The 13,263-nt window shown below is 34.5% G+C and overlaps 1 protein-coding gene across 2 annotated transcripts in view; it reads right to left on the bottom strand.

Moving 5' to 3' along the window:
* The window catches only part of GRID2 (glutamate ionotropic receptor delta type subunit 2), a 1,355,780-nt gene that overhangs the window by 545,943 nt on the left and 796,574 nt on the right, over window positions 1-13,263 (bottom strand). For both annotated transcript variants that reach the window (XM_065877462.1, XM_065877463.1), the window contains one exon: window positions 3,856-3,909. In XM_065877462.1, the coding sequence (XP_065733534.1) occupies window positions 3,856-3,909 (54 nt within the window). The remainder of the gene's footprint in view (window positions 1-3,855; window positions 3,910-13,263) is intronic.

Below are 13,263 nucleotides of genomic sequence, written 5' to 3'. Positions count from 1 at the left end.
ATTGCTGATATGTTTACATTCTTCATGCTTTAGCAAAGATGATCCTTTAATGCTTCCATAAAGTTTAATATTAACATGAAATAATTAAACATATATTATGACATATGGAACAAAACCAACTGTAGACTATAGCAGCAGGAAGGGGAGCAAAATGGCAGCTTTCTGCTTGACAGATTAGTAGTGAGCATTTCAATTAATCACTAAACTAAAAAAAATAAAAAAATATTCATTATACATATAGGCTTTTCAAATCTCAACAACCCCCTTCTCCTTAACTGCAGAACTAAGCAGTCATTAGCAGAGAACAGTAGCTTAAACTATTTAAATAAGAATTCAGGATGCCAAAGGTCAGGTTCGGTATCATCAGGGAATAGAAGGGTGACTATAGCATTATGTTTCTGGCTGCTCTAAACAGTGTATATATCTTCATACCTGAATTTCTAACTTTTGTAAAACTTAAATAAAGTGCTAGACCGTCTCCTTCAGGACCCTGAAGGGATGACAGTACTTATATGGAAAGGCTGTTCTGTGCTGGATCGACTGATTGTAGGGAAAAGATAAATACCATTACCAACTACTAACATATGATTGATTACACCATATGAACTAGCATAGCCTCTCATTATTATAGCACACAATGCAAGCGAAAAAAATATATTGTTCTCAAGTTTTGACATCAATTTGTATGATGATGCACAATGCCAACTTTGATTTATAGTTTCTCTCTGAGAAACTACTGGTGCAATAAGATTAAATAAATGTTTGCAACCCATTTTAAAATTAGCAACAAAATAGTAGCTACACAAACCAAACCAGTGAGATTCACGATTTCCATGTTCAATCAAAATGGGCATGTGCATGTTGTTGGGTTTTGTTGTTGTCATTGCTCCTTTTAGAGTTTATTATCTTCCTAGCAAATTCGAGAAATCCATGTTTCTTATTTTACGGAAACTCAGGTAAATTGTGATTCATCCATGATAAACAGGCCTGTAAATGAAATAAAGGTAGCAAGACTCAAGTTTCTTGAGGCATATTTCAGAAAGAATGAGGTGGCTGAGTAGAATCATGTAGAAGTAAGAGTGCTAACCACAGATACGTGGACAGATGGTTTTTCTTAGGGATGAAAATACAGAAAATATGCTTGATCTCTGAGTTTTAACCCAGTTTAGAAAAAAATAATAATAACCAATATAAATGGTGTGGGCTGTGAAAGTAAGATTTTTCAAAGGCTAAGTGGTATTGACCTGCCCCACCTAAAATTACAGCTTTGCTCAAGGACTAGCAAGGAGAGTTATGGGTAAAAAAGAGATAAGGGGTTCAGTAATGGTAAAGGTGAAGTTATAGTTATGACCGTTTACAGTAGGAAACTAAAGTGTGAAGGAGGAGAAAAGAACTGAGGTTTTCTATACTGTGTTCTATAATTCTAACATTTCGGAGTTATTTGCCAGTTAGATTGCTTTGTTTGTGTGGATGCTTTTATTTTTCTTCCAATATAGTGGAACACTCACTTAAAGACATCATTTGCCCTCCTAATATTTTATGAAATAAAATTTAATGAGAAGTTCAACAAAATGAGTTGTAATGTTTATGAAAGATATAGTAAAATAGAAGCTATTATTCTTTCCATGATATACATCATCAATGAAATACATGCTACTCAGTCACACTTCCTCTTTATGATATGAAGGAGCGATTTCTTGCACAGCACAAACTGACAAATAAGCAGTAGACAGACGGACACTGGTGTTCTGGGAAGCTCTCTCTACCTCGGTTCACACTTCTAACATTCAAGTATAGCTTTAGAAGTTAAGTTGAATGTAGAAAAAAAAATAATTCAGGGGTCCCTTCTGCAATCTTACCAAAGAATAGAAAGGAATGGGCATTTCCATTTATCAACTATAAGTATTAATTGGTTTGATTAATCCATGTCTCTAAGGAGGCAAGAAGTCACTTTTTCCCCCTAGTCATCAATATTGATGTAAACAAGTAAAATGGCTCCAGTTTGTTTTATATCAGAAAATCTGTGTGGTCTCTTCCCCATCAGAAGGTGGGTGTGAGATAAAAACAAGGAATTAGGAAGATTCTCTATTTCAAAAAATAGTAATCTAGAAAATAATAAGCTAAAGACAAAAGGTAATAGAATAATAGCTCCTATAAGATTGAAATTCAGATAGCAGAAATTTCAAAAATATAACCTATAAGAAAAATTAACAAAAAAGAAAACAAAGCAACACCAACCAAAGCTTTAGAATAAAAAAGACTTGTTTTAAATCCCATTATCACGTCTTCATAGTTGTGTAATATTTTACAAACTGCTTAATTTATTTGAACCTCAGACTCTTTGCAGAAAATTAGAGATGAAATTACCTAATTTGAAAAGTTATTAGACGGTTTGTTACGTTTCCCTTTTCCCTTTACTCTGTCCTGATGTTTAGTCATTTTAGATTGACTTAAAAACAACATTGAAAAGTAGATCTCACATATACACATCTGTCAGGATCTCAGAAAAACACAGCTTAATTTGACATAAGAAATACACTGACAAATCATGTAGACCTAAAGTTTGTCAGACTGAAAACAGACTTGTAAGATGTTTCCAGTGACTTTAAACTGAACTAAAAAGAATCATCAAGGGAGCTAAAATTCCATCAATGAAGTGTGGTGTAGGAGAAACAACTTGAAACTAAGAATCATTTTTATTTTTCTGTGTAAGGAGAGGCAAGTCATATGCCCTCTATGGACCCCATTCCCTCAACACTTCATAATACTATTTAGTATTCAACAAAATAACACGTGAGAAAGTGATCTGTGAACTCTAATGTGCTCTGATCATTACTGCAGTACCGTTTATTGAGTGTCCTTTGTCAGGCACCGTGTTAAGAGCATTAGATAATATTTCACTTACTTTTCATTAGGAACTTGTAAAGTAAATGTTATTATACATGCCGTGCAAACAAAATGAAACCTGAGCACAGGATGATTATATTATATACCCATAGTAACACAGCTAACCAATCTCATAGCCAGGATTGAACTGATCTTGCTGACTGCAAAACCAGAATTCTTGCCCAAAATGCTACTTCGTTCCTGAGACAAAACTTATTATTCTATAATTCAATATTTGGTATCTGTTGACAAATAGCACATTATTTTTATTCATAAGTAATAGATATGTTGAATACTAGATCTTGTTGATCCATTATTTGTCCCAGACTGATCTGCTCATCGCCCTTTCCAACTCTGACTGGCAGGTGCTAATGGAACAACTTATTTCACTAAGCTCTCATGTTGCAATACTGTACTTTTAATCTTATGCACTGTCCTTACAGAAAAAAAAAAAAAAAAAAAAAAAAAACGTTCACAAGGAATTTGACAAGTTGGTGAATTGTAAAACAGTTATATTTCTTTATGAAAAGAAAAACAATCTGCTCTTGTTTATTCATATTCATGTGAACTATTTAATCCACTTGTAAGGGGGTGGGGTACAAAAGTTCTAGAAACAACAGTAAAACACAAATGGAACACAAGCCCTCCACTGGGAGGAATTCACTTTGCTTACAAAGAAGAACTGTACTTTTTATAACGATGATCTCCTGATGTAGGCAGTGTGTGCCAATGGAAAAGACTGAAAGATATTCAGTGGGGAAGACGTTCTCCATTTATTTTGTTCATACAAAGCCCTTTACAATTTTCAAAAACTCCTTATTCTATTTTTACTTAACAGCATCCATTCAGTAAGCTGAAAGTATACTTTGTGTTATGTTTTCTGTTAGAAATTCAAGGCCATAGGAAATGCCGTGACTATACATATGAAAACAGGACCCAGAGTTGACAGTAAGGTTTAGTTGGCTTTACCTCATTTATAATGATCCAGTGACAGTCAAAAGCAACCAAATTCGTTTCCACAACCTGGAATAGAAAACAAGCCAGCCACCAGTCAGCATTAATTGTGAAAAACAAATCAAACTAAATAGATATACTTGGCAAATGGCAAAAATGTATCACAGGTTAGAAAGGTCTTTGTTACTCAATTGAAGATGGAAAACCGTTATACTAAAACATGGTAGAAGCATTTGTGTTCATCTTGTAAGTGCATTGTAGACTTTCTAATTAAGTTTGAAAGTATAATTAATTAAAAACCCAGAAAAACAAAGGTTTCAACTGAAAAATAATATAAATAATAATGTTTAGTGATTCAACCGAGAGTGGAGTTCCAAACACATTTCCTAGTCCAAATAAACTTTGATGAACTTCTATAATCTACCTAATAAATATCTAAGTACATCTCTCTCCATAATCTGGCTCTAACTTAACATTCTTATCTGCTACTTCCCTGTGTATACATTTGCCATTGTCTTAACAAAGTAAAATGCTCTATGTTCTGAAAAGTTTTGTGTATGTGTTATTGAATTCTATTGTGTATTCTAAGGAGATCCAATCATAAAATTATCTGAATGTAAAGACTAAAAGTAATGGACATTATATTAGCACAAGTTATAGTTGGGTAATTTCAGTAGTTTTGCTAATAATATGAACAGAAAGAAAACTTATGCAAAAGAAAAATAAACTATATATAGGTAGCAATACTGACTGAATAACTTGGGATAAATTGATTCGAAATGATCCTTCGCTTAGGCCAAAAAAGGCAACCCTTGTACAGGTGCATGTCCACGTGTGTGTGTGTGTGTGGGTATGTGTGTGTACAGAGGTAGCTTTTGTATCAAAGTTTCCATTCTATCCAATTTTATCGTACATATTCTAAGACATGATCTTGTGATTCATGTCATGGAACATATAGATATATGTTAGGTTAGACTGTTTTATAAGAGATTACTGTGTTATTTTCAGCAATAATACCAAAAGCTTGAGTTTTAAGTGAAGATGCTTTCTAAAAACTAGCAAGGAATTGTTATAAAGTGAGAATTACTTTTGGGCGTTAGTCTCTGTCCTACTGAGAAATGTCCACTGAAAGACGCATTGAACACGAGAAACGCAATAGGAAATAAATCTGTGCGATTCAATACTTTCTCAAAGTACATACTTATTTGCAGAATATTTTTTTTTAATTTTGGTATAAATTTTATACTATTTCCAAATACATCAAATAGATTCTTATGACCTTACTAAGGTGCATAGATAACATATTATCATAGAAGTGAAGACACGTTATCTATTTTTAAGTCATAAAATTATTATCTATTTTTTTATATACACACATGTTCAACTTTTAGATCAAACAATGTAGAAAATATGACCCATGGCAGTTTTCAGTTTTAGCTAAAAAAAAAAAATCACTTTAAACCAGTAATGGCATCCCTTATTTCTAATTTTATAATTATTTTCTTTAATAATGTTAGACAAGCCATCAGTAATTTATTAGTAATAAAAAGCGTTAAAAACCAAATGGGACCTCCATAAGAATTTAAAGGGATACAAACTGGAGACTCAGATATACGGAAAATAGTTCTATGGATAAAAAAGAAAGTTTTATATATATATATATGGGAAAAAAACGTATGACTGAAACACGGAAATAGGAAGAATTCAGAGAAAAGAGAAGTGAAAGCTAAGATATAGGTTGAAAGTACTTCTGAAGCAATATTAGCAGTAGAGTGAAGAGACGACTCAATTTAGCTTAAATTGTCCCCATTTAGATTATCTGTACCATGTGGCAAGATTAAGCAAAATTTAGTCTATGAGAATTCTGCATCAACCTGTGGAACTTTTTAAGTGAAAAGCTGTTTTGTGCAACAGCATTTATGAAATAAGTGGAAGTTAAGAGTTACAATAGTAACACTGACCGTTTGTCTAGACCATAAAATTTATTCATCTTTCACACTCTCTGCCTTGAAATAAACTTTCAGGCAAAAGCATGCAACAGTCTATAGGTGTAGGCTCAATCTTGTGTTTCAGCAAAGGAGAAAGGCAAATATTTCATCTGAGGCCATGATTCTACTAACGATACCACCCTCCTTTGCTTAGGGTTGGCAGGGAAACAATCTCTTACTCTTCCCTTTGGTTTTACTCACGAATACTAAAATGTGGGTTTCCCTGGTGGCACAATGGTTAAGAATCTGCCTGCCAATGCAGGGGACACGGGTTCGAGCCCTGGTCCGGGAAGATCCCACATGCCGCGGAGCGACTAAGCCCATGCGCCACAGCTACTGAGCCTGCGCTCTAGAGCCCACGTGCCACAACTACTTAAGCCCGAGTGCCTAGAGCCCGTGCTCCAAAACAAGAGAAGCCACCACAATGAGAAGCCTGCACACCACAGTGAAGAGTAGCCCCCGTTCGCCACAACTAGAGAAGCCCGTGCGCAGCAATGCAGACCTAACACAGCCAAAAATAAACAAATAAATTTAAAAAAAACTAAAATATAAGACACTTTGCAGTACACATTTGAGATGAGGGGAAAATATGAGCACATTACTACAGATACAGAAATAAATCATTTATCATAGTAGCTCGAGTTCATGGAGCAGACCCCACTCCCCTACTCCCTGATGTGGTATTGTGCTAACACTGCAATAAACCCCTGTTATGTTCAGACATTGCATTTTGGGTTTACTGATTAGAGTAACTTAGCCTATCTCTTTACTGCAATACATTTTTACTAATCTTAGCTAGGCACCTTCTTCTAACCTTAATACATTTTAATAAACACACTTATTAGAGTAATTTTAAATTCTGTGATTTTATAAAGGCATGATTTCAAAACTGTGCAATGTTTGTTGGCCTCTTCATAAATACTGAATGCTCAGGACTTTTTTATGAGCCCATTTTTCTTTGGGGAAGGAAAACAAGTTACATCAGAAAAGTACTTAACAATGAAAAAGTAGTATTGTCCCTTTAATTATATAACAAAATATACATGTATACACAACTAAAATCGATGTATTACTGCAACACCATGTTATAAAGAAACTCTGAAACTTTTTTATTGCTATGTTGTACACAGAAAGTTAATGCTTCAACTACCTGTCTCAGGAGCTGTCCACTAAAAGAGGAATATAATTTCCTTAGGTTTAGGTTAATATCCTCATGCACAACAAATGATCTGGCATGACCTCTCTGATTTTTTATAATCGAATGTTATTAAAAGTGAGCAATGTAAAAAGCCACTAATTAAAAAGGTATCTGATACCTGTAATGGAAGGAGTATTTAGTAAGGGACATAAAAATATGATGGGGACTTCAATAGCCTAGACCTTGGAAACCTACTATATATCTATTTACATTAGGTGTATATTTATATATATTATATTGATATCTATATATAATCTACTACTATATCTATACAGGTATGTAACATATATGTATGTATGTATATATCCAGAGAAGTAAAATTTACAGTAGAGTTAAAAGAAAAGGTAAACAGGAGTGATAATATTGTTTACGCTTTTCCCATCTAATCAAATAGAGCTAACATGTGGTGAACATTCTTAGGAAAGACATATTTACATAAAAAGAAATTCTCAGTATTTGTGTAGATAACAAATGTCAAACAACTATTATAAATCTGAAATCAATTCATCTGATAATTTTTAAATTTTTTATTAATATTAATCACTTCCATTTGATATACTTTAGCTTAAGTAATGTTATCTCAAACTAATTGCATTACCAACTTGAAGGACTGAATTTTATGTTTGGATAAAGGATTAAGAAGCAATTGTAAGACATCCTAGAATATTTTAAGCCTTCATACTTATCTTCAGTTGTACTAGAACTCAAACAGGGAAACTTGTTTTTTTTCTTGTCTTCCTTACCTAAGTAGCACATCTCCTATTTCAACAGTAAACATATTTGAAGTCAATGAAAAAGATTAAGCAATTGGATTGAAATATTTCCTTTCTTTCCCAGTGGCAACCTATTTTATATCTAAGTCCATCACTGTTACAGTTGTTTGGTCTCACTCTGTGGATTCTTATAAATGTCTAGCAAGTTAGTACATCCTAATTGTACTATTTAACCGAAAATTTCAAAAAAAATTTTTGACTGCTATGAAATAATGATGGTCCTAAAAAATAATGTATATTTTATTACCATTATAATAGTAAGCACTGCCCAAAAGATCACATTATGCTTGGGCTATCAAAAGAAAGTGGCAGGTCAGTAAGAAAAAACTAGCCAATGAGGACTCTAGTAGGTTTGGTTACAAAGTAACAGGAAGAAAGGAAGTATGGATTTTGCTTGGTCATCTGTTTCTCTCCCCTCTTGCCCCAGGCTCCTCTCTTATCACTACACATGTAGAGGGAGCTTGGTGCATATTCATATAGGGTTGCTATCACATCAATCTATAGTAACATAGTTATAACAAATGTGACTACCCTACCCCCCAAGACGCTGAGCTTACTTTAAGAGAACTGAACAAAAAAGGGGGAAAAACAAAATCAAGTCCTGTCAGGAAGACAAGTGATGAGTAAGGACAGACCATCTGTCACTGGCAGGAACTTTAGAACTTCTGAATCTTTAGAAAAGCCCGACAATTTATCACCATGTCTTCCATCATCCGTTCTCAAATCTTGAGATGTGCTAAATATAAGACAATCTGAAGCAAAGAAACTGCCAGAGCGTGTATCTCACTGATAATAAATGTGGAACAGTTCCTACGAGCACAGAGGACAACTTAATTGACTCAACAATAACAGCAGCGTGCTGTTTTCCACTCAACCTTGTAGTTTAACCAAATTAAGCTCACTCCCTTTGCAGGATATACTACATATTACACATTTATGCAAAGGGTTCCTGTGCTCTGTACATCTGCAGCAGCAAAGATATCAGGTGTCTGCTTCCTATCCCTGCCTGTTCCAAATCACCAAGTGGAATCCTCTGATTCAGTGGCCTGCCTGGGGAAAGACACCGCAGTTATTTGGAGCAAGTGGCCGGAGAAATACTAAAGAGCTACTCCCTTCCTGGCTCCTCACTTACTGCAATACTATAGCTTATTTCAGCACTTCTAGAACTGTATTCTGTGGAACACTATTTCCACTAAACTTTGTAAGCATTCAGAAACCAAATAGATCTAGAAATGCCAAGTTCAGCTAAGTTAAACAGATGTCATTACTGCATTAATCCTCCAAGCTTTTAACAGGTTAATATCAACACTGAAATATAACGAATACAAAAATCATATTAATGCATAATATTGTTTCATATAATATTATTTTGAGCATATGAGTTCAGACTTATGAGCTCTAAAGTCAGAGTTTTCTCTATTTTCTTACAGTGTGACTTTGAACAAATTACCAATTCTGTAAGCCTCAGTTTCCTAATTTGTCACTAGGGTTAATGATAGTGCCCATGTGATAGAATCATGACAAAGATTAAATGCAATAATAGCACATAGTAAACTCTCAATAAATACCAACTCATCATATTTTAATGAATGTGCTTTATGGATCTCCAAGGTAAGATATTTGGAATTTAGCAAATTCCAAATGATTTTGACCACAGAAACCATTTTTCCCACTACAGATCTGATGGCATTAGTACTTTTGCGTTGATGTAGACCAGAATCGATGTTACTTAGCTACCCATTTCTAAAAATTCTAAAATTTTATTGAAGCACTGTGAGGAATTTTGTAATTTTAAAAACATGGCCTTACAATAATCCTACAGAGTCCAAGTAACAAGGGATATTTTTCACAAAACAAAAACATATATTAAAAAATTCTGAATTACCATATTTTATGTAAAACCCAAACACATATGTAATAGTTCTGACAAAATAGTGATACTTATTCTTCCTTTTTACTCTTTTTCTCCATTTCTAATTAAAATAAGACAAAACCAAACCAAACCACTATCTTCTTTTCCAATAAAATACAGAAAGGGTGTATATCATGTATAAAATTAATATTGCATAGCAGATTTTTAGCAATAGATTCATGGATTTATAGTACAAACTCAACATCCGGTTGCCTGAGTGTCATATATATACTGCACTACCACAGACTTCTGCTAGAAAACATAATACAATTAAATACTATAATTCTCTGAAATGCAGACTGACAACACAAAGCTCCAACCTTAAGGTACACTAAGCATGTACGAGACTTTGCTTTGCTTTGTTTTTAGCTTATTTGGTTTTTGTTTTTCTTCTCACTAGAAGAACTGAAGCCACAGTATAAAGAGACACTAGCGTATCATTTGTGAAGATTCCATTTCTAAATCCCAAGAATATCCAGCAGATGGCATCAGTAATCTCTTGCGCTGACAGTGGGCAGCAAGAGGATATTCCGAAAAGACTGTCTTGTTTGCATTTCCCCTGGAGCTCAGCATGGATCCCCAACTCTCTTCTGTTCTTATCCAAGCAGCCACTATCTGCCATCCCACTCTGTGCCTTTTGCTTTAGAATCTCTGCTCTGATCTTCCAGCTGGAAGACCACAAATACACTTTCATCCAAATTCTCTTGCCATTACTGCCAAAGTTATTTCATAAACGGATATGCTAGAATTATTGTTACTGCTGTGCGGATGGGTCTTCCCACAACCCCTGGGAGGTGGAAATATGCCACCACTGAGATTTGGCCAACAGTATCCTACCTGCTATGCTTCTTAATGCCGAAGGATGGGCACTAACATAAGAAAATAGAGAATCTGTGTTCATCATATGGCATAGACCACATTCCTGTGTCCTAAATTATTGAACAGTGATTAACAGTGAAGTCATGATTTCAATACTTTCCCTGATGAAGCTATAAATAAATACTTGACAATTATTTCCAGTGTGGGGACCATTGTGTTACTGTTTTAACTCTGTTTCTGCTTGCATTGGGATTCTTTTAGACGTCAGCTGTAGTGATTAAAGGTACATTATCCCAAAACAATTAAGAAAAGCAGTGTTTGTTGAAGGACCACTCATCTCTTGCCATGTCTGTTTTATCATATTCTAATATGTTAACTTTTAGCACAACACAGGAATTACATTAAAATACTTATTTTACTTTATTTTTTGAAAGCTAAGTGACCCTTGGCAGAGTAAATTAATTCTTAAGTATAACTGGCCAAAAAAATAAATATGTTCTTATTTGGATGTTGATCAGAGCTTAAAATGACGATCTGGGGACACTCTGGCACTTAATTGCTAGGTTTTATGAAATAAGGCTTTCTTGGTATCTTGAAGCAAATAAAGAAAAAAAATCTTACAGAGAAGTCTACTGATCACATCAAAAGGCAACATACAGGCCCTTCACAACTGTGAACTTTGATGCTTTTGCTCTGTTCCTTTTGATCTGTTCTCTTTTCTCTCTCCCTGACAAAGTACTTCTCAAAATTCAAAGACTGAAACAAATGTCAAATCCTTTCCCACCCCTATCTCCCTAACCCCAAGCAGTATTGTTCCCCTTCTTGCACTCTCTAACACTGTGCCTTTATTCCAGCCTTAATTAAATAGTGTGTAGTTATATAACTGGCTGTGAGGGCGTCTTGTGTTTTATATCCCACTTACTCCCTGTGCTTCCGCTGGACCGCTTTCTTGCTGGTCCTCAGCAACCAAGACTTGCACTTGTCTCCTCCTTCCCTTCATCTAGCTTTCTGTCTAAATATCACTCCATCAGGCATGCCTTCCATGATACCCATCCTTGCTCTCCCTATGCACTTATCCCACATGAGACACACACACACACACACACACACACAAACACACACACACATTTACTGTCTCTTTTTGTGCACCAAAATATAAGCGTCACAGAAGTGAGAATTTCATTTAGATTACTGGTCCATATCCTTAGAATAATCATAAGCAGATAAGGTTTCAATAAAACTTGTTGCCAGGCACGAGGCAGATTTACACTAAATATTGTCTGTGGAGAAAAGGTACTTATATAGCCCTAACTCATGTTTATACATCTGTGGATCCCACCTTCACCTAGAACCAAACCATTTGATAAACTTGTATTGACAGGAGTCATTAGCTGGAATTTAATTTCAAAAACTTAAATAATCAGAAAGTGACCCAACTTACATTTTATCAACTGAGGTGATCTTGATTATTTTCATGGTAATGAAGTATAGAAATACAATATTTCAAATCTCCAAAGTCAAATACCTCAGAACTTGGAGGCTATGTGATATTAGAAAAAGAACATAAAATTTGAATAACGAGGCTTGAGTTTAAATGCTGGGTCTTTTTATTGACAGTCAGATATGTTACTTACTCTGAGTCTCAGTTACCTGATTATCTGAATAACAGTTTTTTCACAGATGTATAGTGAGGATTAAACGGATGAATGCATCTAAAGCACCTGTAACAATATGTGTTGAAAATGTTGGTCTCTTTCTTTCATTAACCCTCTTTCCCTTCTTTACTCAGGTTGCTGCAGTAATTTTGACAGTACTTACAGGAGACTATGAATGTATTTATTCAACTTAGTAAGTGTTTACTGAATATCATTTGTAGAATATCAATGATAAAAATAAAGCTAATATTAATTGAGTGGTTACTATGTGCCAGGTACTTAGTGCTTTTATAACTTATTTAGTGCTCACAATATCCTTATGACGTGAGCACTACATTTATGTCCAACTTGCATATGAAAAAGCTGAAGTAAATTACCCAAATCATAAAGCCAGGGGTGGAAGCTGGAGTCAATAATTAGTAAATATCTTTTCTATATAATATTTTCATAGCCCTCCTTCCCCAAGTTTCAGAAACTATTATGCTTTCTTAAAAATTAAAATACTTACAATTGAATATTATATAATATATAAATACTTATAAACAATGTTACAGAACATTGTGTGATATACACTGGAGTTTTATGGATTTGAACTCCATTGAACTTATTATTGCATCTACTATACACCTTTGAGAGAAAGAATGATCCATTGAAGAATTTGAGAAATGCAGATGATTTCATTCACGATTTTGTTCCATGGCCATTTCTCTTAAAGTGGTGTAAGAAAATCTGCTTTTCTTTCAGTGAGTCTTAGTTCCCACATTCTTTTCAGAATGTAACTTGCTATACTGATTAACTGATCAAATCTATCTATCTATCTATCTTAGTCTGATTGATTGTCAGGCCAAAGGGCCAAGAGCTTCTAGAAGAAAAAATGGAAAATGAGTCTTGGGTATTATGGCAATAAGGCAATTAGCATCTAGCTTTTGCTGTTAGTTAATCAGTTTACTACTGTTCTTGTGTAACTTGGCCATATTCTGGGTTTCCAATAGCGCATCACTGATGAAGCCACTATGGAAGCTGACTATTACTTATTAAAAGACATTCCTAGTTGGATATTTCTGTTATCCCTGGGCTC

This window comes from Phocoena phocoena, chromosome 5 (genome assembly GCF_963924675.1).
Source record: "Phocoena phocoena chromosome 5, mPhoPho1.1, whole genome shotgun sequence".
NCBI lineage: Eukaryota > Metazoa > Chordata > Mammalia > Artiodactyla > Phocoenidae > Phocoena > Phocoena phocoena.
The sequence above is the reverse complement of the archived record's forward strand: the minus strand, read 5'-3'. Positions and strand labels throughout refer to the sequence as shown.